Source organism: Oryx dammah, unplaced genomic scaffold (genome assembly GCF_014754425.2).
Source record: "Oryx dammah isolate SB20612 unplaced genomic scaffold, SCBI_Odam_1.1 HiC_scaffold_2, whole genome shotgun sequence".
Classification (NCBI taxonomy): domain Eukaryota; kingdom Metazoa; phylum Chordata; class Mammalia; order Artiodactyla; family Bovidae; genus Oryx; species Oryx dammah.
Genome location: NW_024070186.1, coordinates 193,375,395 through 193,403,338, shown reverse-complemented (window position 1 = coordinate 193,403,338; position 27,944 = coordinate 193,375,395). Strand labels below are relative to the sequence as shown.

Sequence of the window (27,944 nt, the reverse complement as noted above, 5' to 3'; positions counted from 1 at the left end):
TCTGGGCCACAGCCAGTGAGGAACTGAATCCTCGAGCTTGTGAGGATCTGAACCCTGCCAGACCACCTGGGGGACCTGAAAGTGGGTCCTTCCCCAGTGAGACTTTGGATGAGAGGCAGCCCAGCCTGATAGCAGGAGAGAGCTTGAGCCAGAGATACCCAGGTAAGCCACACCTGGACTCCCAGCCCAAGGAGCTGTGACACAGTCAATGCTTGTTGTTTCAAGGGGTTGTATTTGGGGATAATCTGCTAGACAGCAAAGAGAACTAGTGTACATGCCCTGGTCTCTGTTCCCACCACAACTACAGGGACCATCATTGCCCGGATTCCAACTGAATTTGTGCAGTGAAGCCTGACTGTGCCTCTCAACCTAGCAATTCTTCTGTAATACAGAAGTTTTAGAGAATTACTTCCCTGTGGGAAGAACATTTTCCCAAAGGGAAAGGGAAACCAGTGAATACCCTCTTCCCCCTTCCTTCCCCTGGATGGGCTGCATCTTCTGAGTGGTCGTATGGCCTCTCAGAAGATGGTCAGTTGATCAAAGAGTTGGTTACTTTTGATGCCAAATGTTGGCCAGATTGGTAATGAATCTGGTATAGATGCTTCTTCCATGCTATATTCCTATTTTCCTTCACTCTTTCTCCCCTGGATCAAATTCCCCAGAAGATAGTACCATGAAAGCCTGTATTTCAAGCTCCCCTTTCTTGGGAAAACAGGCTAAGACATATGTGTTTCTTGAAGATTACCATAAAACTCTCTGAATGTGATATTTCCTTGCAAGAAGATTTGACTTCCACTTACTTTTTAAAGGAATATTGAGACTGTTTAGCTTTCTATTCTTTGGCTGGTTTTGCTCAATTATGTTCCCTAGGATCTAGGCTATTGCTTTTAATATTTCAACTAATGTTTTTCACAATTCTTAGCAACAATTAAAGTAATAGATGCAATTTTCTTGTATTTGACTTCATCCCATGAATTTCAGATATTCAGGTGCACCCAGGCTTGTGTAGTTTTTAACATTCCCCCTGCACATGAATTACAATGGCTATCATGGTGTGAGAGTTAGTATGTTTCCACGTGATAACTGTGAGAACTGTGATCATGCAGAAGTGGGACCCTCCCCACCTCCTACATGTTCAGGACAAGGGTCACTGGGGAAGATGGTGCCCTGGCTGACTCCCAGAGGAAGTCTAGGAATTCACGACGTAAAATGGATTGGACCCATTTCAGATGGAAGAATGGTTGTGTAGACGTAAGAAGACCAGTCGTGTGGGGGGGCTTGGGAACAGCACATCATACCATTTTCTTAAAACATCATGTTTGCACTGGAAGCGAACTGAGACAAGCCTGAAGAAGTCAGCAGTGGCCAGATGCACACAGATCTTTTTTTTCACCATTTATTTGTTAATTTATTTTTAAATTATTTTAAGAAATTGAGTTCTTATTAACATACAATGTTACTTAGTTTCAGGCATGCAATATAATGATTCTACATTTTAATACATTGCAATTTGATCACCTGAGTAAGACCAGCAAGCATCTGGCACCGTATAAATTTGTGACAATATTATTGACTATATTCCTTGTGTGAACATTATATCCCAGTGACTTATGTATTTTCTACGTGGAAGTTTGTACCTCTTAATTCCCTTCACCCATTTTGTTTGTCCTTCAACCTGCCTCCCCTGTGGCAACCACCTGTTTGTTCTCTGTATCTGTGAGTCTTTTTCTGTATTTTTTTTGTATTTTTGTAATAGTCTTTTTCTGTATTCTACTTTGTTTTTTAGATTCCATATATAAGTGAAATCATACAGTATTTGTTTCTTTTTTTTTTCCTTCTGACTTATTTCACTTAGTGTAATACCCCAGGTCAATATTAAAAAACCAAACAGCTTGATTAAAAAGTGGGCAGAAAACCTGAATAGACATTTCAAAGATGACAAACAGATGGCAACAGGCACATGAAAATGTGCTCAGCATCACTCATAATGAGACACCACCTCACACCTGTCCAAATGACAAACTGTCAAGGAGACAAGAAACAACAAATGTGGGCAATGATGTGGAGAAAAGGGAACTTTCCTGCACTGTTGCTGGGAATGTAACTTGGTGCAGCCACAGTAGAAGGCAGCATGGAGATTCCTCAAAAAGCTGAAAGAGAGCTACCATAAAATCCAAAAGTTCTACCTCTAGCCATTAATCTCAAGAAAGGGCTACTTTGAAGCCCTTTGCTCATTGCAGAACTGTTTGCAATAACCAAGATATGAAAGTGACCTAAACATCCAACATGGGTCTTGAATAGCTGCCCCATGACATTTGGGTTTAATTCTGTGGATGATGGAAGTGGTTGGAAAGATTTGAGTAATAGAGGAATCATGAATGACTCATGTTTTACCAGGCTCTGTCTGGTGACAGAGTAGGGAATTTCCTGGGTGAGGCCAGTCTAGGGTCGGATAAAACTCCTTAGAAGGTTACCGTACTGATTAGGAGAGACGGCCAACACTTTGCTCCTCTTTTGCAGCTAACCTGTGATGCTGTTCTTTTCTTTCATGTTACATCTCCTGTGTCATTAGTTCCCTTCCTTGTGGTCTTCTGAAACTTGCCCGCCTCCTCTGGTTCCTCTTTCACCCCTTGGTTTCATTCATCTTTCATTTCCTGCTTTCTTGGAAACCCAGATGATTCTGATTGTGACATGTCAGGACTATTTGCAACACCCCTTATCTGCTGACACCATGAGTTCATGAATACATAAAATTTAGTCATCTGCTCTCTCTTTTGTGACTACAAACAGCTCTAGCATTTATAACAACAGTAGAAGCATGATGGAGATATTTATCCCATAAAAGGTTGACACAATCTGCCAAGTTATTTCAGGAGGCCTCTTGGAATCCAGGCAAGCATGTCACTGGCACAATTTAGAATTATGAGATCTAGCTCCACACCCTACATTTATTTTCAATATTTGGGCAAGATTCTTCCCCACCCTGAGCTTCTGATTTTACATCTGTAAAATGGGAATCAAATAACCCCAACACTGCTTATCTCACATAGTTTTCAGGGTAATCAAATGAGAAATGTGAAAGAACTTTCTAAGGTGTACAGTGTGGTAGAGATGTTAGTGATTCATTTATCAGGAAAGAGAAATTCAGGAATGGAGTAGAAAGTGAGCAGCCATAGAAGTCTTTCTCTTCTCTTTGCTGTGATGTCCATGGAAGTGCTTCTGCTTAAGGGCACATGTATGTGTGTTTCTTCATGGTGGGATGTATGTGGGTCAGAAAGAACATCCCACTACCTCATCCCAGCCCCTGCTGACTGGCTTGCTTGTCTGTGTTGTGGCAGAGCTCTGGTTACAGACCCGTGATCTGTGAAACTGGAAACTAACACACACATCAGTCCAGAGAAATACGGCCTCCTCATACCCTGAGCAATTCTCTCAGCCAGTGGAAGTCAGGACAGGCTTCCCAGAAGAGGAGTCACCTCTAAAAGGAGAGGAGTAACAGACTGACAGGGCCTCTTGCATCACTGAGTCTCTGACACCCTGCTCACCTCTCCGATATCTGAGCCTAATGCCCAATTCCATGAGTGTTCTTTGATTTCCATCTCTGACTGATTGCTAAGGTCTGAAAAGATAAGCCACATATCGTTGATGAGGACACTGTGTTTCTAAAACATGTATAATTAGTTTACCTTGGCAGTACTATAATTGTCTATTTCTCTCTTCCACCTGAGTGATATCTGACTCTTAGTCACATCTGCACATGAAGCACGTCGGGTAGAGCTTTGGCCCTGCCGAGGCTGTCGGTGCACAAACGACAGATGAGAGACATGAGGTGTGGGGCGCTCTTCAGGCACACGTCTTCCTTCACGGTCTTCATAAGTGAGATTTTTCAAGCCAAGTGTGTCTGGTTGTGGAATGAAGGGCACAAAGATCACGCCTTCTGTTATTTCCCCTTGCAGAGCAAGCCATTTGCCTTTGCTAGGACGTGGCTCTGGCTACACATTTTTCTCAGGACTTGACTAGACTATTGCCCCTGGGATAGATTCCAACCAGCTGGACCAGGCCCTGAGGTGAATTGGGAAGGTGATGGCATGTAAGGCTTAGTGAGAAAACCATCATATTGGCATATGTTTTGGAGAAAGGTGAAAGTATGTAGTTTCCATAAGGAATTTGTTTCCAAGAAGAATAAGAAAGGCTGTGGGTTTAGCTGAGTGAATCAAGTTGTCAGTAGTTATCAGATGACTCTGTAATCTCTTCATGGGAGATGTATTTTGTGTTCCTCTTAGTGGGGAGTATAGACATGTGACAAGCACCTGTCATGACAAACATCTGTCCTTGTTTCTCCTGAGGTGAGATGAGTCCTTGATTCTGGAGACCCATGGAGGGAGCCCCTGGGCAGAGCTAGACATGGAGATAGGAGCCAAAGTTTTAACCAAATTGCTGCTTCAGCCTTGAGTCTCACTATTTCACAGCGACCCTCATCATGAAACTGCAAACTTTGAATATTGACATTTCAGAGCAGAACACTTGCCATCTTTCTTCATATTATTTATAACATGTTTTGATCAATAGCTGTTGGGAAGCCATTTGCAGTCACTGAGTTTCACTTTCTATATATGTACATGGGGGATTTTAGCGTGACCCTCCTTAAAGGTACCCAGTGTGTGTACGTGCTTAGTTGCTCAATTGTGTCCCGCTCTTTGCGACACCATGGACAGGAGTCCATCAACCTCCTCTGTCCATGGGATTCTCCAGGCAGGAATACTGGAGTGGGTAGCCATTCTCTTCTCTAGGGGATCTTCCTGACCCAGGGATCAAACCTGGGTCTCCTGCATTGCTGGCAGATTGTTTACAGTTGAGCCACCAGGGAAACCCCAAAGGTACCCAGAGAAGGCACCAAAAGAGGGCAGAAATGTATCAAAATCCCTCGGACTTTCTATCTGACTTGCTTCCTTGATAGCTCAGTTGGTAAAGAATCCGCCTGCAATGCAGCAGATCCTGGTTGGATTCCTGGGTCGGGAAAATCCCCTGGAGAAGGGATAGGCTACCCACTCCAGTATTCTTGGGCTTCCCTTCTGGCTCAGCTGGTAAAGAATTCACCTGCAATGCGGGAGATCAGGGTTCGATCCCTGGGTTGGGAAGATCCCCTGGAGAAAGGAAAGGCTACCTACTCCAGTATTCTGGCCTGGAGAATTTCATGGACTGTGTATAGTCCATGGGGTGGCAAAGAGACAGGACTGAGCGACTTTCACTTTCACTTCACTTTCCCTGGGGATCATCTTCCAGCTTCCCAGGTCTGTCCTTTGTTGGTACTCAAGCTTCCATCCGTTTCTCTCCTTTGCTGCCTCTCTCTAGGGCTCCATTTCCCCAAAGACTCCAAAAGGTATGCCCCATACTGAGCTCAGTTGTGTGTCTCACTTCCTCCACTGAGAGGCTGCCCCCAAGGGACAGGACTGTATAGCTTCTAGGCCACAGCACAGTACCAGCGCCTGACAGTCACCCGCCTGAACTGAAGCAATGGACAGATAAATAGATGTGTTCAGACATTATAATTCTCAGTGGAAGCTGTGGATTTTAATAGGGGCCTCCTGGAGGAAGCCCGAAAGCAAAGATGAAAAACTATGATGATAGAAATTTCGTGCTCCATGACAGGCTCCCAAGGAAGTAAAATAGGGCAGGAGGCATAGTTGGGACTTACTGCACTTTACTAATAAGACTTCCACCCACTCGGGCTAGTATAGGACAGCCCTGGGGACTCTCAGGCCAGATTGAGGGGAAAAGTTAGCAAGAGATGAGTATCACTTTCTGTAGAAGGAGTAAAAGTGAGACAGGATAAAGGGAGAAGGAAGTGCACAAACACAGCTTACATGCCTTGTGTTTCTATTAAGTTTTAAGAACCTTTGAGATTTTGTTTTTCACATAATCCATGGTTGCCTAGGCCAAGCAGACACAGGACTTGGTTCAGAGTGCTGATAATGAGCCATTGTAAGTTCTCAATGCTCAGCCCTCATACTGCTCCCATCAGGAATTCAGCAGGGTTACGTGGATACCTGGGCTTCCCAGGTGGCCCTCGGGGTAAAGAACCAGCTTGCCAATGCAGGAGACATAAGAAACGGGGTTGGATGCCTGGGTTGGGAAGATTCCCTGGAGGAGGGCATGGCAACCCACTCCAGGATCCTTGCCTGGAGAATCCCATAGACAGAGGAACCTGGTGGGCTATAGCCCATGGGTCACAGAGTCAGATATGATTAGAGCAACTTAAGTGCATCAGGGGGAGGCCTCCTCTGTATCAGCTCCTTGTTATCCAATAAAATGTCCCTGTGCTCTGCATGCTAAGTTTCTTCAGTTGTGTCCAACTCTTTGTGACCCTGTGGACTGTAGCACTCCAGGCTCCTCTGCCATGGGATTCTCCAGGAAAGAACACTGGAGTTGGTTGCCATTTCTTCCTCCAGGGGATCTTCCCATCCCAGGGATCAGACCTGTGTCTCTTAGGTCTCCTATATTGGCAAGTGGGTTCTTTACCACTAGCAACACTTGGGAAGCCCCCAAATGCCCTATGTGTCCACAAGTGGGAACCCCTCTGCTCTGACCCACCCACACCCCACAATCCCCAGAGATAACATGCCCTCATGTGGTCTTTTTGGAGTCCTGTTGCTGTACGTGCCACATAGCTGGTGGCTAATGATGTAGGGGTCCTCTTGGCCATTGGACCGCTTTTTCCTCTCACTCTCTTTACACCCTTTGATCTTGGATTGTGGCCTTTCCAGAGAGGTGACCATTCTTTGATCTAGAATCTGACTTGCAGGAGCTTTTGAGGTGGGTCCAGAATCAGCTGAATTGATACCATTGGTGCAGCCATCATCCTCTCCTATATGTCCTGCCTCTCCTTCTGGCGCCGTCTTGTCAACAGGATCCTAATGGAGCCTCCTGAAAGTCCAGAGACACTGACCAAGACCCAGCCAGGCCCTTTTGTTGTGTTAACAATTCATGAAGATGGTGTGGTCACCAAAGAGCCACAGGGAGAGGGCACACAGGTGCCTAGTGCCCTTACCTCTACCAACTCAATTCTATCTGCATTTCTGGATACCCACTCTGCAGAGAGCACTCTGCTAGGTACCTGGGACATGACCCTGGCTAGTACCCAGTATGTCCCCAAGTCTCCATCCACTGAAGGTACTAGGTATGAAAACCAAACATGGTGCAGGAGATGGATTTTCAGGGGACAGAAATCCCCAGAGGAGGAAATGGTTATATCTGCTCAAGGAGGTTGGTTAGGGAAGAGTCTAACACAGATGTTCTGTCTGAGCTTCATTTTGAAGCATAATTAAGAGCCTAAAAGGGACACAGGGGCATTTCCAGGCAGGAAAAAAGTTGTATGAGTAACAATCAGCACAGCTATCTTGTTTGACCCCATGGAGGAGATGGCACCCGACTCCAATATTCTGGCCTGGGAATTCCCATGGACAGAGGAGCCTGGTGGGCTGCAGTCCATGGGGTCCCAAAAGAGTTGGACACAACTTAGCAACTAAACCACCAACATCTTGTTTGAAGAGTTTCAAATATTTTGGACTACAGGCAGCCATAGAGACAGGGAGGTTTAGAGGAGAATTAAAGCCAGTGGCTTTATTTGAGTTTCTGTAACCTTTGGGCTTACTGATAACACTGATTGAGTTGTTTATTGATGTCTTACAGAATATGAACTCAAGGGAGGTCAAACTGAAGTGTGTGTGATGCTCGGCCAACTACCAAGGCGGAGAGGGCTCCTGCAGGTGGAGCTCAGGTGGCCTTTCGGTTGGTTGCAGCTCCAGCTCCGCCTCCTTTCTCAGCACATAAATCTCCCAACCGCACTGAATCTCCGCCTGAAGTGAACAGAAGCTCCACACTCAGAGGCAGGCAGAGGGCAGCACACACAGCTGAAAGGAAACTCAGAGGAGGGAATCGCCAAGAAAGTGGCCATGGAGCTAATCCCAAGCTTTTCCCTGGAAACCTGGGTTCTCCTGGCTACCGGCCTGGTGCTCCTCTATCTGTGAGTAACCATCAAGCTCATCTCCTCTGTAACCTGGGTCTTGGGGTGCTTAGCAGGAAAGGGGGTTCCCTTAGTTTTTTAAAGTTCAAAGTAAATGGAGGGGAAGTTGCTCAAGCATCGGGTGCTATGGGCACCAAATGGGTTATTATTGACCTTACCCACATCTGTCGAAGGAGTTAACTTTACTCCCAAGTTGCTGTTAGCATAGTTAGGAGGGTTTGTGACATTCTTTGCTCCTGTAAATGACCCTCTGATTGACTACCAGTTTACATGGACCTAGAGTAGTCAACCAGAGTCCATCAAGGGCAAATTAAAAACAACTGGCCCACGTGCAGCATAGTCCTCACTGATTCCCATGGCTGGGAATCCTAGAGGCAAGAAGCAACATGGGTTTTTGTTTCATTCTCTCTGACTTGGATTCTGTACCTGCTGCAAGAGACATGGGGAAGGATCGTCCCCTTTGTCACTCAGGAGTTCCTGCTCCGGAACCTCCTTCCCTGGTGTTATTTACACAAAGCACTGGGTGCACCCAGACTTTACTGGGGGACCTGAAGACCAATCATCCTTCTTGTCATGCTCAGCCCTTCCCCGTTTCTGTGCCCCTCCTCAGGGCATCCCTTCCTAAGACTCAATTCCCCCACCCTGTACTCTGCAGAACTATGGAGCCCCAAATGAGAAATCTTAAGATCTAGGGAGACTTGGCAGAAATCTTGAGATTATATTCATTTCTTTCACCTTTTCTTTTAATCTCTGGAAAGGTTAGCATCAATGTACAAATTTATTTTCCCTGTGATAAAAATCTGCTAAGCCTACATTGTCACAAGCCCCAGAGTCCAATTTGGATTTTAAGCACTTTTTCCTCTTTAAGTATGGGACAGGAGGATGAATCAAAACCATCTAGCAGAAGAATTCCTTTAAGTGGTGGGCTACCTGGTATCATGGATTAGGTTGGGAGACAAGTTATTTTCAACAAGTGCTCAGAGATACCCCTCCAAATCACATATGAGCCCTATGTCAAATTCACTTTCCTTTAGTATAGGAAATCATGACGACATGCACATGAATAATATTAACCTGTTTAATTCTTTGAAAGAAATATTAGTAATTCAAAGTATTGCAGCAGCATATTTTCTGTCTGATATTATAAAGTTAATTGGTAGAATTTAATTTCTTTCTATATAGTTGAATCTAGTATTAAATAGGATGAAATTAAACTCTGCCAAAATTGGGGCTTCCCTGATAGCTCACTTGGTAAAGAAGCTGCCTGCAATGCACCGAGGTTTAATCCCTGGGTTGGGAAGATCCCCTAGAGAAGGGAACAGCTGTACAGACCAGTACTCTGGCCTGGAGAATTCCATGGACTGTCTAGTTGGGGATCCCAGAGTTGGACATGACTGAGAAACTTTCACTTCACTTAAAAAATTGATATGAGTATTTCCAGCATGTTTTTTTTCCCTTGAAGGATAAAAGAGGACTGTTGTCTGGTACCTAGAAAGGTATGTAAATAAACTCACCCTCTAGAATAATGCCTGGAATATGAATCTAGTGTATAAATATGTTCCTGTGATATATCTTTTTAAATATACATGTCCAGCAAGCTATTTTAGTCTTCAGGGCAGATGAATATACATGGCTGGGAGCCAGTGACGATGTAAGAGGCATCCAGAAAGAGATTGGGATGGAGGGGAGAATACTCCTCATTCCTCAGAGCAGACTTCTCAGAGATACTTCTCAGACCTGATCCCACACGAGGTCTGTAAGTTTGGCATCTCATCTGCTTGAAGCCTGGGGACAAGATACAATCTAAGTCACACTGTGTGTGGTCCATCTGACAGTGGGGCTGGTACTAGCTAGTGTCCCCACCAGGCAAACATCACTGTAGCCTAAGAAGGTACTGGTGCAGCTAGGAATCAGTCACTGCAGGCGAGGCTATCGTTATGGTGATGCTGTGTAAAAACTATGAAAATGATTGGCTTTATCTTTAGCCTCTTCCTTTTTACCCAAAGAAGCATCAGTGTACCAAAAAGTGGGGAGCTAGAAAGAAGCCAAATAATTCACTCAGTCCACATGCTGCCTTGGTGGAACCATGTGAGTTTAGACACTAGACCAGAGCTCTCTGTGGGACCAGTGTTGCCAACATGATCACTCAATGGCTTGGCATCACTTTTGAGTTCATGTAGCACACTGAAGGTTCAGAAGCAGAAACCAGTTTTGCCTTGGTTGTGAAGACAGAGAAAGGAACTGGGGTGGGAACTGCACAGGCCACCCCTTGGTTGTGGAAGTTGGTGCCCACACCTCTACCACTTGCTCTGAGAGATATCGCCAACACACCTTGGCCAAGGTACGTCCATGGATACTTCCAACATAGGTCCTTCCACGAAATTTTTTGGGTTTCTCTTATCACATATTGTCAGATTGCTGGATTTATACAGAAATTTGAAACTGTGCTACCTTAAAGGCTAGCTTCCAAAGAAGGAGAGACAGGAGCTTAATCCAATATTCTGGAACAGTCTATGGCCACTCATTTTTGGTCATACAAAGTGTCTTTTGCCTCCATGGGAAAGTTACTGAAGACTGGTGAAAGTGCCTGTCGGGCATTTTGAACCATTTATACACAGCCTGCTTTTCAGCCATACCTTACTAATTTGCCTCTACAGAGTTAGCCTTGGAGGTCTAGCAAGTTCATGTTTAAACCATTGATGGCAGCATCTTCCCTCAGCCTCTCTTTTCCCGTGCTCTATCATCTCTAGTAACACTAGAGTGAGCAGACTTGTAAAGATCCAGAACCCTGAGTCATGGGCTTGCACACATAATACATGAAGGATAACCTACAGGCAGGCCTGCTATAGGGAGTACCAGCCTCAATTGGTTTATAAGATAGTTGAAGTCAGAGGCAGTAATCTAGCTGCTTTGTGATTGAGCATCTTCAGGAAAATTAGTGTACCTGGGGCACTGTTCTTAGCAGGTAAGTATCACTGGTTGGAAGACCAGATGCCATGAAGTGGGGAATGGTCTGGAAATGGATCCTTTAGTCATTGGGTCATTTCTACAGTTTCAGGGAACATAAGGGTCAATCATCCTTCTTTGTAGTCCAAATCAACCAAATTGCCTGACGACAGAGACATGGGTGTAGCTGAAAGGTACTCAGTTTCTGTGATGGCAATGGAAGACTTGAGCACAGTTTTCATTCTACGGATAAGAACACTGTGCTTCAAGAATTCAACCATTACAACATAAGAGTTGAACACAAACACTATGATACCATGACAGTTGATCTGATGATTAAGTCAGCTACTAAGTGACTAACAGGCATGATGAACTGAAGAAAGGGATGGTTCACATTTTGTCAGATGGAGCAAAATTTCATCACACTGCTCAGAACAACACACATTTTAAAACTTATAAATTATTTCTGGAATCTTCCACTTAATATTTTTAGACCAATATGTTAACCACATAGACCATGGGTAACAAACCATAGACTGCAAAACTGTACCTGTGTGTGTGTGTGTGTGTTGGGTTACTGTATAGTTTTTTACAGGCTCCTCTGCCCATGGGATTCTTCAGGCAGGAGTATTGGAGTGGGTTGCCATTTTCTCCTCTAGGGACCTTCTTATGCCAGGGATCAAACCAGTATCTCCCAGGCCTCCTGCATTGGTCGGCAGATTATTTGTGGCTGAGCTGCCTGGGAAGCCCAGATATACTCATAGATATCATATAATTGACCCAGGTAGGTAGGCAAAATATAGTTCCATTTTTAGTTCCAGGTGTTTGTTAAGCATTTACACAACCACTGATGTAATTCAAGTCTATGTGTCACTATAAAAACCATTAAGTTTGCATTTCCCATGTTTGGGGCAGTTATGCTAACTGGCTCATTTTAATTGTTTAGATAATTAATTTGTAAAGACATATTACCACCCTTATGACACCACCTTTATGGCAGAAAGCAAAGAAGAACTAAAGAGCCTCTTGATGAAAGTGCAAGAGGAGAGTGAAAAAGCTGACTTAAAACTCAACATTTAGAAAACTAAAATCATGGCATCTGGTCTCATCACTTCAAGGCAAATAGATGGGGAAACAATGGAAAGAGTGAGAAATTTTATCTCTTTGGGCTCCAAAATCACTGCAGATGGTGACTGCAGCCATGAAATTAAAAGACGCTTGTTCCTTGGAAAAAAAGCTATGAACAACCTAGACAGCATATTAAAAAGCAGAGACATTACTTTACCAACAAAGGTCCATCTAGTCAAAGCTATGGTTTTTCCAGTAGTCACGTATGGATGTGAGAGTTGGACTATAAAGAAAGCTGAGCACCAAAGAATTGATGCTTTTAAACTGTGGTGTTGGACTCTTGAGAGTCCCTTGGACTTCAAGGAGATCCAACCAGACAATCCTAAAGGAAATCAGTCCTGAATATTCATTGGAAGGACTGATGCTAAAGCTGAAACTCCAATACTCTGGCCACCTGATGCAAAGAACTGACTCATTGGAAAAGACCCTGAAGCTGGGAAAGATTAAAGGCGAGAGAAGAAGGGGACAACAGAAGATGAGATGGTTGGATGGCATCACTGACTCAATGCACATGAGTTTGAGTAAACTCCAGGAGTTGGTGATGGACAGGGAGGCCTGGTGTGCTGCAGTCCATGGAGTTGCAAAGAGTCAGACAGGACTGAGTGGCTGAACTGAACTGAATTGCCATTAAATAATAAAGCAAGTTATGCTTAATAAACTAATATTATTTTAATTAAAATAAAAAGCAGTGCTTGTTTTAATGCCTGCTTGTGAAGACAGAATGAAGAGGCATCAGATCTTAAAATGAGGTCAGATCATGGCGGGAGCTCCAATGCAAAGAACTGACTCCTTGGAAAATACCCTGATGCTGGGAAAGATTGAAGGCAGGAGGAGAAGAGGGTGACAGAGGATGATATGGTTGGATGGCATCACTGACTGAATGGACATGAATTTGAGCAAATTCCAGGAGATGGTGAAGGATAGGGAAGCCTGGCATGCTTCAGTCCATGGGGTCACAAAGAGTCAGATGTGACTGAGTGACTAAACAACAACAACAGCATAAAGGGAAGGAAAAGGATAAGTATAAGAACAATGCCATGTTATGCTCGGGTGGATGAAGTTATCCAAAATCTCATGTTTGAGACAGAAAAAAAAATTTTTTCCCCTGTGTACTTAGAATGAGAATCTCTAAATCATGGAAGAGTCAACTTATTAAATACATATGAATGAATTTTTTGGAGGAATTATAGCCTAAACCTCCCAGGAGCTCTCAATTTGTAAATATTTATCAAGCATACACTCTAGGATTGGGACCATCAAGATTTCAGCTGCTATTTGTGGTCTCACTATGGAGGAGGGAAAGAAGATGAGTGAAAGTAATTATTGCTTTTGGAATTGCTGTTATTATTTATTACCTATATATTACCTCTCTAGGCTGATGGTTCCAGTTTTGAGTTAGTGACTGGGAAGCTCCAGCACTTATTCCACAATCTGTGACCTGGATTTTCTCTCCCAATTCATAGATATGGAACTTATTCCTATGGGCTTTTTAAGAAGTTGGGAGTTCCTGGGCCAAGACCTCTACCTTATTTTGGAAACGTTCTATCCTACCGAAAGGTATGTGTTGCTTGATGTCCCCTTTTTGCTTCTTATGGTTGCAAATCCCAGCTGAGTTCCATAGTAAAAATTCTCCTTCTCAGGAGGCAGTTGAGAGTTTTCTTACTTCCCAGAAATGGCATCATAGACCCCACCACACATGACCTTTTTACCCGAGGCCTCTATTGTCAGCTTTCAGGAGCCTCAAGTTTGCCTCCTCAGACAGTCGAGCTCTCTTGGCTGAGTCAGCACAGGACTTGAAGTTCTATCTTGTAAGCTTTGTGGAGAGGACCTTCTTTCTGCCAGGTGCAGACTCCCAGCAAGGCACAGCCCTACTAAATGTCAGGAGAAAAGCATGAAGGGATGCCTGGTCGCGGCTCATTATGCTGCGTACACTAGTGTTGGATGTGCCTTGTTGGTAGCATAAGCTCTGGGTACCCTTTTGTCCCTTTCCTCCTGAATTGCTTGCACACTGCTGGGGTCCAGCCCTGGTGGATCCAGGGTATTTCGAAGGGGAGATGGAATCGGCATCCTAGGAAAAAGCTATTTAATTAGAAATACAAAGAGAGATTAGAAAAGAATAGTGTAGTAGGAAAGTTAGTGGAGAAAAAGATGCTGAATAACTTGGTTTACGTGGAATACCAATAAAACCTCGAGACAAGAGGTTTGCACCACCTACATAGACCACCGGCGCCCGCTTGAGTAGCGGAGGGTGCCACGCCTTGAGCTCCCTCTCGCATGGGTCTTAGAAGCCAGGGCAAAATTAGCAGGCTTGGCAAGTACCCACACTCCAGATGGAAATTCAGCCAGAAAAACAGAGAACAAGAAAGAACGACATGGGGGAATCAGTCTTTCCAGAAACTGATCTGTTTTCTTTATTTTCAGGTTTGCTTATATACTTTTTGTTACACATAGAGATAGAATACAGAGTCACGCAGGGTCAGCAGACCTGACCCTTGTCAAAATCAGGTGCTTCATATAAATGTATACAAAGGTCTTAGGGGCTTTACATCATCTTCTGGCCATGAGGCCTGCTGACATTTTATGGCCCTTTCTGATAACGGTCAGTCAACCAGAAAACTTATTTTTTCCAGGGGTGATTTTTTCTTAAAGCAGGCGCCACCCTCTGAAGGTACCAGATAAAGTTGCATTCCTATAGGGTGAGGGTGTAGTGGGTTACAATTAAGAAAGGAATTTACTTAGCCTAAGGTTTAACATGATTAATCTTAAAGGTTAATACTTATTTCTCCTATATGCTAGTTATATTCATTATAAGGGCAGGGAATATGGAGATTTAGCAGCAAATATTGGCTCAACAAATGAAAAACCCTTCACCAATATAATCCCTAATCAACCCACTATACTATACTAATAATTTTCTAACTTCTCAAAAGAATCTGTATTTAGAAAGTTTAAAGCATCTTGTGCCTCTCACGTGTGGGAGGCTGTGAACAATCACATGTGGCCGGATGAACCTGTTCAGGCAGGCTAGAGAACCTGCAGAGGAGTTTGTAAGTTGAAACACCCTTGTCATGCCCAGGAATTTTCATTGACTGGAGCTGTAAGTTAACTCCTTCCTGAGAGAGGTGGTGGGGGACAGCTCCCCGTAAAGTCAGAGGTGTAGGTAAGAGCATAAAGCAGTAAAGTAGGCAGACTCTGGTTTTGGGGGTAGATGCTCGGGAACAGGGGGTCTCCTGAGGCTCGATCCCGCCTTTGCGTAATGCTGAGCCTCCTTCCTCATGACCTTTGCCACGGGCGGAGTTCCTCACACTGGCTCCCGGCAGGACACTTCAGTTTTTAACATATCAGGTAATTTGCACATACTTGGATTCTCTCAGGAACTGGTAATGCCTGCAGTTTGTTTGTTTGTTTGTTTCCATTTTCTGCTCTACCTCTTGCTACACATGACATCTTTTGGGATTTGAGAGATGGAACAAAAGCTTTCTACTTTTTCTGTGCCTTCAGAGCAGGCACCTCACGGGTTAGTTTGAGCAGGGAATGAGTGTAACTGAGGCAACATGGTGGTTGTCTATTTGCTTCAGATATTTAATGAACAAACAAGTTGTGGAGTTTTTAAAAATAAGACAGAATCACATATGCAAATTCACTAGAAAGGATATGATTTGAAAAAATTATTAAAAATTTAATTTAATGTTTAATTTAACTGGAGGGAATGTACCAGATGGCAGATGGACTCTGAATTCTGGCTGAACCTTAATATTCATCATGCTCTGGTGATTCTCCCAGGGCCCAGTCCCTCAACTGAAGGTCGTGAACTATGTCCAGCTGTCCACGGGCAGAGCCCTGTGTGCCGGCTGCTGTCTGACTCAGATTTCCTTTCCAGCAGACATAAGGATTGTTTCTTAGATCCCAGTTCTCCCAACTGAGATTGTCATTATCTCATTACTGCCTAATAACTTCCTGAATATTTTTCCATCTGAAGAAGCAGTAATTTCCTATCAATCTTTCCGAGATGAACTTCTTAGTAGATGCACCTAAAAAACCCACATTTCTGAGAACTTCATTTGCTTTGTTGTTTGTTGTTCAGTTGCTCAGTTGTGTCCCCATGGACCGCAGCACACCAGGGTTCCCTGTCCTTCACCATCTCCTGGAGTTTGCTCAAACTGATGTATTGAGTCAGTGATGCCATCCAACCATCTCATCATCTGTCGCCCACTTCTCCAGTATCAGGTTCTTTTCCAATGAGTCAGCTTGTTGCATCAGGTGGCCAAAGCATTGGAGCTTCAACTTCAGCATCAGTCCTTCCAATGAATATTCATGGTTGATTTCCTTTAGGATTGACTGGTTTGATCTCCTTGCAGTCCAAGGGACTCTCAACAGTCCTCTCCAACACCACAATTCAAATATCACAATAGGAACTTAGCAAAAGGCTTTTCTTTTTTTTTTAAGTCATAGAAGTAAAAACTAAGGCCAGGCATGTAAACCGCATTGTCCTTTGTGTAGTTGTGGCATCTTCCTGTTTTTTCTGTGTTGAGCTAGAAAACTAGAAGGCAAGTCTACTTTGTCACTCATTCACTCACTCACTCTCTCATTCAGCACACACTCCTTAGACTTATTTAAATCTGTGAGATTAAAATACATCACTGGTGCTTTAACTTCGTTATTCTGTTAGAATTTGCATGAGATAAATGAAAAGGCTGCTTAACTAGGAGATGAAACAGTGTGTAGGAAACTCTTACTTCTCTCAGCTTCAGTTTTCTCACATGTCCATGGGGGGTTAGAGATGAAAGGATTTTAGATAACACATGCACAAGGAAAAGCCTTCAGAAAGACAAGGAGTAAGTAGTATTCATTGACAGGGGTAAGTGTTTTAGTATCTATAATATTCAAAGAAAATTTAGGAGTGATTTTATTTATTTTTTTAATATAAATTTATTTATTTTAATTGGAGGTTAATTATTTTATAATATTGTATTGGTTTTGCCCTACATCAACATGAATCCGCCACAGGTATACACGTGTTCCCCATCCTGAACCCCCCTCCCACCTCCCTCCCCATACCATCCCTCTGGGTCGTCCCAGTGCACCAGCCCCAAGGATCCAGTATCATGCATCAAACCTGGACTGGCGATTCATTTGATATATGATATTATACATATTTCAATGCCATTCTCCCAAATCATCCCACTCTCTCCCTCTCCCACAGAGTCCATAAGACTGTTTTATACATCTGTGTCTCTTTCGCTGTCTCACATACACAGTTATCATTACCATCTTTCTAAATTCCATATATATGCGTTAGTATATTGTATTGGTGTTTTTCTTTCTGGCTTACTTCAGTCTGTATAATAGGAGTGATTTTAAATTGTCAGTTTCAAATATCTCCTTTATTTTCTCTCCTTTCCCTTAAGACATTTGTGAATAAGAACTTCCCTCCAAGTGCCAGTGAAAAATGATAGTTTTGTGAATTAGAGGTAGGGTTCAATACAGTATATTAATAACGTAATTTTGTTTTTCCTTGCAGGGTATATGTGAGTTTGATGAAGAATGTTTTAAAAAGTATGGGAAAATTTGGGGGTGAGTATTCTGGAAACTTCTGTTGGATACACTTGTTATAATTATCCACTCTCCCTTCCCCCTTGGTATGGAGGACAGTCTCACTCCAGAGCTTCTTAGAGTGAAGTCATTTGTTGTAAAGCTTTGGAGACGTTTTTGCCGAGAGATCCTAGAAGCCACCAGGTATGCAGGTCCACAGTCTGAATCAGGTCTGGAGAGTCACAGGTCATCATTTTTCTCCAGACTTCGACACTCAGGGACTCCTAGCCATCGCTTTCTGTCAGTGTCTCACTCTTTCTCCCCTTTTCCATTTTTTCTCTCCTTAGGTTGCCTTTAATTGCATAAAATGCATTATTCCAGAACATTCTAATATGTGCCTATAAATGCATTTTATGACCCTTTTCCACATGTTTCTCTCTCTTTTTAAAATATATTTTTTTTATTGAAGTAGAGTTGACTTACAATGTGCACACAAGATGATTTGGTTATACAAATACACATATATTATTTTCAAAATTATTTCCCATCATAGGTTATTATAAGATATTGACTATAGTTCCCTATTTCATACCATAAACCTTTGTCACTTGTTGCATGTCTATTTTTTAATTAGAAATCTAGCATTCTGTTCATACTAAGTCAAACAAGTAAAATTGAAATGTCATAATTTTTTTAGTTAGGCAAAAATTCATGTTTTCTAAAATATATATATTATACATATTTATATGTAGTATACAAATGCTTTTCTACTACACTTGATAAAGGTTCAAGAAAGAACATCAAAGAAAAAAAAGAAGAAAAGGTGGAAAAACTGGAGAACATAAACTAAATGAAATGGGAGCACTGATTATGAAATAGAAAAAGTGAAATAAACTAGATAAAAGTAAAAGATTATCATGTAGTCCAGTTGTTTTTAAACGTGCCTGCTCATTAGAAACATGTGGAGCTCTGGAGGAAAAAAAGTAATACATGAGCCTTTGTATTTTTCAGAAAGTTTCAAGATAATTCTGATATGCATCTGGATTTTTAAAAGTGATTACAGGTTTTTCTATTAGATCTTAGTTTGGGTGATATAGACTTTTATTTTTCTGTTGACCAGTCAAGATATAGTGTTATTAAGTGAGTAGTAGTATCATAATCACAATAGTAAAAGATGTTTATCAGTTTTCACAATCAACAGTCAGACAAAAATAAAAGATAATTACAATTGCCATAATGGAAACATGATTAAATAAACAATATAAAACAATTACATACAATTTGAGGGGGGGTGTCAAACAGAGTGATGCAGTAAGTGGAAGTGCATACCTGCATATGTTTTCATCCAACCAGCCAGTCTATGTCTTTTGGTTGGTGCCTTTAATCCATTTACATATAAGGTAATCCATTACATTTAAGATAATGATTGATATGAATGATTCTATTACTGTTTTCTTAATTGTTTTGGGGTTATTTTCTGTAGGTCTTTTCCTTCTCTTGTGTTTCCTGCCTAGAGAAATTCATTTAGCGTTTATTGTAAAGCTGGTTTGGTGGTGCTGAATTCTCTTAACTTTTGCTTGACTGGAAAGCTTTTGATTTCTCCATAAAGTCTGAAGGAGAGTCTTTCTGGGTAGAGTATTCTTGGTTGTAATTTCTTCCCTTTCATCACTTTAAATATATCATGCCATTAGCTTCAGCTTGTAGTTTCTGTTGAGAAATCTACTCATAGCCTGATGAGAGTTCACTTCTGTGTTAGTTGTCATTTTCCCCTTGTTCTTTTAATGTTTTATCTCTGTCTTTAATTTTTGTCAGTTTGATTACTGTGTGTCTTGGTGTGTTCCTCCTTGGGTTTATCCTGACCAGGACTCTCTGTGCTTCCTGGACTTGGTTGACTATTTCCTTTCCCATGTTAGGGAAGTTTTCAACTGTTTTCTTTTCATATATTTGCTCAGGCCCTTTCTTTCTCTCTTCTCTTTCTGGGACCCCTATGATATGAATGTTGGTGTGTTTAATGTTGTCCCAGAGGTCTCTTAGGCTGTCTTCATTTCTTTCCATTCTTTTTCCTATGTTCTGTTCTGCAGCAGAGATTTCCACCATTCTGTCCTCCAGGTCATTTATCCATTTTTCTGCCTCAGTCATTCTGCTATTAATTTCTTCTAGTGTGTTATTCCGGAGAAGGTGATGGCACCCCACTCCAGTACTCTTGCCTGGAAAATCCCATGGACGGAGGAGCCTGGTAGGCTGCAGTCCATGGGGTCGTGAAGAGTTGGACACGACTGAGCGACTTCCCTTTCATTTTTCACTTTCATCCATTGGAGAAGGAAATGACAACCCACTCCAGTGTTCTTGCCTGGAGAATCCAAGGGATGGGGGAGCCTGGTGGGCTGCCGTCTATGGGGTCACACAGAGTCGGACACGACTGAAGTGACTTAGCAGCAGCAGCAGCATACATATATCCCCTCTTTCCTGAACCCCTCTCCCATTTCCCTCCCCATCCCACCCCTTTAGATTGATACAGAGACCCTATTTGAGTTTCCTGAGCCATATAGAAATTTTCTGTTGGCCATATATTTTACATGTGGTATGTATGTTTCCATGTTACTCCTTTCATACATCTCACCCTCTCCTCCTCTTTCCCCATGTCCATAAGTCTATTCTCTATATCTGTTTCTCCACTGCTGCCCTGTGAATAAATTCTTCAGTACCATTTTTCTAGATTCCGTGTATATGCATTAGTGTATGATATTTATCTTTCTCTTTCTAACTTACTTCACTCTGTATGATAAATTCTAGTTCAACCACCTCATTACGTCTGACTCAAAGGCATTCCTTTTTATGGCCAAGTAATATTCCATTGTGTATATGTACCACAACTTCTTTATCCAATCATCTGTCGATGGACATCTAGGTTGCTTCCATGTTCTAGATATTGTAAATAGTGGTGCAGTGAGCAATGAGATACATGTGTCTTTTTCAATTTTGGTTTCCTCAGGGTATATGCCTAGGAGTGAGATTGCTGGGTCATGTTTTATTCCTAGTCTTTTTTTTTTTTTTAGATACAATGCATTCTTTAATGAGATATAAAGAAAACAAAAACAAATCACAAACAGAGAAGAGCAGGAATCTCCATACTGTCTTTCATAGTGACTGTATCAATTTACATTCCCACCAACAGTGCAAGAGTGTTCCCCTTTCTCCACACTGTCTCCAGCATTTGTTGTTTGAAGACTTTTTGATGAGGGCCATTCTGACCTGTATGAGGTGATATCTCATTGTAGTTTTGATTGGCATTTCTCTAATAATGAGTGATACTGAGCATCTTTTCACATCATGATTAACTTTCTGGGATATGGTTTTTGTTTTAGCTGCTGCATCGTGCTTCTTGCTTCTGTCTTCCCTCTGATGGCTGAGGCCAAAGGCTTGTGTAAGCTTCTTCATGGGAGGGACTGGCAGTGGGATAAACTGGGTCTTTCTCTGGTGAGCAAGGCCTTGCTCAGGTGGTTGTTTGGTTTGAGGTGACCCAGCCCTGGGGTCTACAGGTGCTATGGTAGGGTTAATGGTGACCCCACAGAGCTGACTGTGGCTCAGATCATGAACTTATTGCCAAATTCAGACTTAAATTGAAGAAAGTAGAGAAAACCACTAGACCATTCAGGTATGACCTAAACCAAATCTCTTATGATTATACAGTGGAAGAGAGAAATAGATATAAGGCCCTAGATCTGATAGATAGAGTGCCTGATGAACTATGGATGGAGGTTCATGACATTGTACAGGAGACAGGGATCAAGACCATCCCCATGGAAAAGAAATGCAAAAAAGCAAAATGGCTGTCTGGGGAGGCCTTACAAATAGCTGTGAAAAGAAGAGAAGTGAAAAGCAAAGGAGAAAAGGAAAGATATAAGCATCTGAATGTAGAGTTCCAAAGAATAGCAAGAAGAGATAAGAAAGCATTCCTCAGCGATCAATGCAAAGAAATAGAGGAAAAGAACAGAATGGGAAAGACTAGAGATCTCTTCAAGAAAATTAGAGATACCTGGGGAATATTTCATGCAAAGATGGGCTTGATAAAGGACAGAAATGGTATGGACCTAACAGAAGCAGAAAATATTAAGAAGAGGTGGCAAGAATACACAGAATAACTGTACAAAAAAGAGCTTCATGACCCAGATAATCACGATGGTGTGATCACTCACCTAGAGCCAGACATCCTGGAATGTGAAGTCAAGTGGGCCTTAAAAAGCATTACTATGAACAAAGCTAGTGGAGGTGATGGAATTCTAGTTGAGCTCTTTCAAATCCTGAAAGATGATGCTGTGAAAGTGCTACACTCAATTTGCCAGCAAATTTGGGAAACTCAGCAGTGGCCACAGGACTGGAAAAGGTCAGTTTTCATTCCAATCCCAAAGAAAGGCAATGCCAAAGAATGCTCAAACTACCGCACAATTGCACTCATCTCACACGCTAGTAATGTTCAAAATTCTCCAAGCCAGGCTTCAGCAATACATGAACCATGAACTTCCAGATGTTCAAGCTGGTTTTAGAAAAGGCAGAGGAACCAGAGATCAAATTGCCAACATCCGCTGGATCATGGAAAACACAAGAGAGTTCCAGAAAAACATCTACTTCTGCTTTCTTGACTATGCCAAAGCCTTTGACTGTGTGGATAACAATAAACTGTGGAAAATTCTGAGAGAGATGGGAATACAAGACCACCTGACCTGCCTCTTGAGAAACCTATATGCGGGTCAGGAAGCAACAGTTAGAACTGGACATGGACAACAGACTGGTTCCAAATAGGAAAAGGAGTACGTCAAGGCTGTATATTGTCACCCTGCTTATTTAACTTATATGCAGAGTACATCATGAGAAACCCTGGGCTGGAAGAAGCACAAGCTGGAATCAAGATTGCTGGGAGAAATATCAGTAACCTCAGATATGCAGATGACACCACCCTTATGGCAAAAAGTGAAGAGGAACTAAAAAACCTCTTGATGAAAGTGAAAGAGGAGAGTGAAAAAGTTGGCCTAAAGCTCAACATTCAGAAAACAAAGATCATGGCATCTGGTCCCATCACTTCATGGGAAATAGTTGGGGAAACAGTGGAAAGAGTGTCAGACTTTATTTTTGGAGGCTCCAAGATCACTGCAGATGATGATTGCAACCATGAGCTTAAAAGACTCTTACTCCTTGGAAGAAAAGTTATGACCAATCTAGATAGCATATTGAAAAGCAGAGACATTACTTTGCCAAGAAAGGTCCGTCTAGTCAAGGCTATGGTTTTTCCAGTGGTCATGTATGGATATGAGAGTTGGACTTTGAAGAAAGCCGAGCACCAAACAATTGATGCTTTTGAACTGTGGTGTTGGAGAAGACTCTTGAGAGTCCCTTGGACTGCAAGGAGGTCTAGCCAGTCCATTCTGAAGGAGATCAGCCCTGGGATTTCTTTGGAAGGACTGATGCTAAAGCTGAAACTCCAGTACTTTGGCCACCTCATGCGAAGGGTTGACTGATTGGAAAAGACTCTGATGCTGGTAGGGATTGGGGGCAGGAGGAGAAGGGGAGGACAGAGGATGAGATGGCTGGATGGCATCACCAACTCGATGGACGTGAGTCTGGGTGAACCCCGGGAGTTGGTGATGGACAGGGAGGCCTGGTGTGCTGCGATTCATGGGGTCCAAAGAGTCAGACATGACTGAGCGACTGAACTGAAGAAGGTTTATGCCAAAGTGGAACTTCTAGTGCCCCCGTCCCTGTGGTGAGCCCCTGCTAACCCACTCCTCCACAGGAAGCCCTCCGACACTAGCAGATAGTTTTGGTTCAGTCTCCTGTGGGGTCACTGCTTCTCTCTGGGTCTTGATGTGCACAAAATTTTGTTTGTGCCCTCCAAAACTGGAGTCTCTGTATCTCCTGGTCCTCTGGAAGTCCTATAATCAAATCTCACTAACACTCAAGGCCAGATTCCCTGGGGATTCCCAGTCCCTTTGTCGGATCCCCAGGCTGGGAAGCCTGATGTTGGGTTCAGAACCTTGGCAACAGTGTGAGAACTTCTTTGGTATTATTGTTCTCCTGTCTGTGGGTCACCCACCTGGCAGGTATAGGATATGATTTTATTGTAATTGTGTCCCTCCTACCTTCTCGCTGTGGCTTCTTCTTTGTCTTTGCATGTGGGTTTTGTTTTGTTTTGTTTTGTTTTTTGGTGGGTCCCAGTATCCTCCTGTCAATGGTTTTCCAACAGCTAATTGCAAACTTGGTGCTCTCGCAGGAGATAAGCACATGTCCTTCTACTCCACCATCCTGAACTGGAAGCCTGCACTTCTCTTTTGACCTAGTTATTCCATTGCTGAGAATTTATTTCATGGATATACTTGCACACATGCATAAGTAAATCTGTATAAGGACGTTTATTCCTGCTCCAGAAAAATGAGGCAGCTCTATGAGTACTCCTATGGGTTTGTAAAATAAGGGCTAACCCCCCCCCCCGTATGATCACATGATTCTCTTCTAATTAAAACCCAAAGTCCTTTATTTAAATTTTGGCTTTAGTATGTCCTTTGGGAAAAGAGATGAGGGGTACAGGTAAACTTAATGGGAAATCGTTTCTGCTCAGTTTTTTACTTTCTCTACACATACGGAGTTTTTGTTTTTTTAATTTTCAGGTAAGATTTTCTGATAGAATTGTATTCAATGATTGTTTTATCTACTGTTTTCCTCTGACTTTGAGGAGATGTAGGGCATATATATCTGACCCGAGTGTGCCAGGTGGGCTTTAGGAGCTGTTGGAGGTTTAATGAGAACAGAGGGAGAACTGTCATGTGGTGCTTCTTTGCCAAAAGCAAATGGCAGAGGCCCCACCTGTCCAGACCTCTTCATCTTCTCCTATCAGATCCTCAGAAACCGCAGGACCCTGCCAAGTTGTTATGGCCCCAGAACTCAGCCTGGTTGAGTGGACAGAATATATAGCACTAGGACACTACTGGCCCAGCTCCAACTGTCCCTCCAACATTTAGTACCTATGAGCTCTGGATGGAGTCACGTTTTCATGGTGGATCCCAGTTCTCTCTTTAGAAAATGATTCTCATGTTGGACATGAATGAGGACCACCTGGGAGAGCTTGTTATAAATACAGACTTTGACCCCACTCATCAGTACAGCAAATCAGTATGATCTGAGGTGGGTTCAAAAATCTGAATTGTAACTGGTAGTGAGAGAAATTATTAAGGCTGGAGTGACATCACGAATATAAAGGGTCACCCCAAACCACTGTCTCTTCTCCACCCAAGTGTTGTTGCAAAACCGTGATGGGAAGAAGGGAATCGTCCAAGTAATATGGTCAGTCAGGTGGAAGAGCAGGTTAAGTGCCTCCTCAATCCCTCCTGTCACTGCTTCAGCTCTAAGTGCTCTTGACACCCACTTACATCCCCAGAGTTTTAGAACAGCTTTTGGAAATGGGCAGAAGTAAGTGCAGTGTTTCTCTGCAATCTTTACATGTAATCACAAAACCATTTGAAAGTCTTCTGTGGAGTTAAAGGAGGAATAGGGAACATGGAGAAAATCTCCCAATTTGCTATAGCCATTGCAAGTGATTGACAGTGAAACCAAAATGTCAGAAGAGAGTGTAAATAACTCAGAGTAAACCTCATGCCAGTGGCCCATTCCCATGAACGGGCATCCTGACAGTCAGGAAATGAGGTCAAACGGTGCGTGTCACACCTGAGGAGTCAGCTTTGTGTGATAGGTGGGTCAAACGTGGGCCTGCCGAGCTGGTGATGGATGTCACCTACATGGAGCCCAAGGCCCACAGGACCCATGTAATGAAAGAAAATATTTAGAAAATGAATTAAATGGGCTCCTCTGAAGGTTTTTTCCCCTTTTTCCTTTTGTTCAAATTACCCTAAACTTGATGCTACCAAGGATATCTCATTATTTAAAATATTTCCTTAAAATTATAAACTAGCAAACAAATTTTAGACAATAGGGCAAGAAAACTTTCATAATCCCACTGTCACTTGTAGAGCATTCCAAATCTCCCTCCATTTGCAGATACTTTGTTACATATTTATAATCAATGTGTCAACAGTTTTCATCTAATATTATATGCATTTTCATGCTTTGGGTATATCTTCAAAAATGACTGAGGAGATTGACTCTCCTTAATTATTTTTTAATTTTCAAATAATTTACTTCAACTATTTACTAAAATAACTTCCTTTTTAATAATGAAATATATAAAACCTATAAATATTATGGAGAATGGTATAGGAAATACCCATGTCCCTACGACCTACAATTAACAATGTTTTCATGGTAGTTTTAACTATGACCTTATGGGCTTCCTTGGTGGCTCAGAGGTTAAAGCGTCTGCCTGCAATGCGAGAGACCCGGGTTCGATCCCTGGATCGGGAAGATCCCCTGGAGAAGGAAATGGCAACCCACTCCAGTATTCTTGCCTGGAGAATCCCATGGACGGAGGAGCCTGGCCGGCTACAGTCCACAGGGTCGCAAAGAGTTGGACACGACTGAGCGACTTCACTTCACTTCACTTCACGTAGAAGGATAGATGACGTAATGTTAGGATGAAGATCTGGACTTCCAGGTGTGGTTTCACCTGCAAAATGGCTCATTAAGTTTAATAAACTCTGTTTTCCCTATACAGGATTTTTGAAGGTAAACAACCTCTGTTGGTTATCACAGATCCAGACGTGATCAAAACAGTACTAGTGAAAGAATGTTATTCTGTCTTCACAAACCGGAGGGTAGGCATCCATTTTTATTTTAATTTAAAATTTATTTGTTTCTTAGATATGCATTTTGAAATATATTATAAATTCATAGGATGTTGTCAAAAGAGAAAAATACAAAGAGACTGCATGTCATGTAACTTTTGTCCTGGTTTCTCCAACAGCAATACATCAATTAATTAAAATACAATTTCAAAGCAGAAAATTGACATTCATACTATTCATGGAGCTTATTCTGATTTCATCAGTTTCATGTTCACTCATTTGTGTATGTTTTGCTCTATGGAAATGTGTCCTAGATGTAGATTTGTGTAGTTACCATGACAATCAATGTATAGAACTGTTCCATCCCTACAAGACTCCCTCTTGCTATTCTTTTCTTTTTTTTTAATTTTTATTTTTACTTTATTTTACTTTACAATACTGTATTGGTTTTGCCATACATTGACATGAATCCACCACGGGTGTGCATGAGTTCCCAAACATGAACCCCCACCCACCTCCCACCCCATATCGTCTCTCCGGATCATCCCCGTGCACCAGCCCCAAGCATCCTGTATCCTGCATCAAACACAGACTGGCAATTCGTTTCTTACATGATAGTATACATGTTTCAATGCCATTCTCCCAAATCATCCCACCCTCTCCTTCTCCCTCAGAGTCCAAAAGTCCGCTCTACACATCTGTGTCTCTTTTGCTGTCTCGCATACAGGGTCTTTTATAGTCATGGCTTGTAGCTTGCTTTTTCCTCTTATCAAGGTCTTTAGCAAACATTGTTCTTTAAATTTTGATAAATGATTTATCAATTTTCTCTTTTATGGATTTTGCCTTTGTTGTCAAGTCCAAAATATCTTGACCTAGCCCCAGGCCCTGAAGATTATCTCTTATTTTTTCCTAAACGTTAAATCATTTTATATTTTACATTTAAGTCTATGATCCATTTTATCTTAGGTTTTGTGTAATGTATGAGGTTGTCTTTTTTTTTTCTTTTGCATCTAAATGTCTGATTTGCTCCAGCACCATTTATGGAAAGACTATCTATTAAAAGTAATTTATTTATTTTATTTTTTGCTCCGCTGGGTCTTCATTGCTGTGCTCAGGCTTGAGCCTGGCAGTGTGCAGGTGTGTGGCTGCAGAGGTTAGCTGTCGGCAGCTGTGTCAGTGCAGTCGAGTGACAGTCGTAAGGACTGGCTTTAGGCATCTGAGCATCTGCAGGGGCCTCTGATGGTGTTTTGCACATGCGCATCGAAAAAGATTGGCTGCTGGTATGGATCCTGGGTCTTATAGCATCAGTGGTGGCACTAACTGGGCAGCTCTAGTGGGGCTGGAGGGAGTAGAGTAGGGCTCATGCAACTGCCTTAACACCATGAATGTGAAATTAAAGGTGGCTGATTGATCAGTTGATGGGGAGAAAGGCTACAAGCACTGGTCAGTTTCAGTGGGATCAGAAGCTGCACATGGCTCCTCCTTTCCCTTTCCTGCCCCTTCCCTCCCCTCTCCTTCCCCTGCCTGCCATCTCTTCCCTTTCCTGGCCCCTTCCCTCCCCTCTCCTTCCCCTGCCTGCCATCTCTTCC

At 42.5% G+C, this 27,944-nt stretch overlaps 1 protein-coding gene across 1 annotated transcript in view; it reads left to right on the top strand.

Annotated features, from left to right (window-relative positions):
• The window catches only part of LOC120879810 (cytochrome P450 3A24-like), a 66,971-nt gene continuing 39,027 nt past the window's right edge, over positions 1-27,944 (top strand). The window contains exons 1-5 of the mRNA XM_040262811.1: positions 1-162; positions 7,690-8,023; positions 13,561-13,654; positions 17,619-17,671; positions 26,286-26,385. Coding sequence (XP_040118745.1) covers positions 7,953-8,023; positions 13,561-13,654; positions 17,619-17,671; positions 26,286-26,385 — 318 coding nt within the window. The 5' untranslated portion in view covers positions 1-162; positions 7,690-7,952. The remainder of the gene's footprint in view (positions 163-7,689; positions 8,024-13,560; positions 13,655-17,618; positions 17,672-26,285; positions 26,386-27,944) is intronic.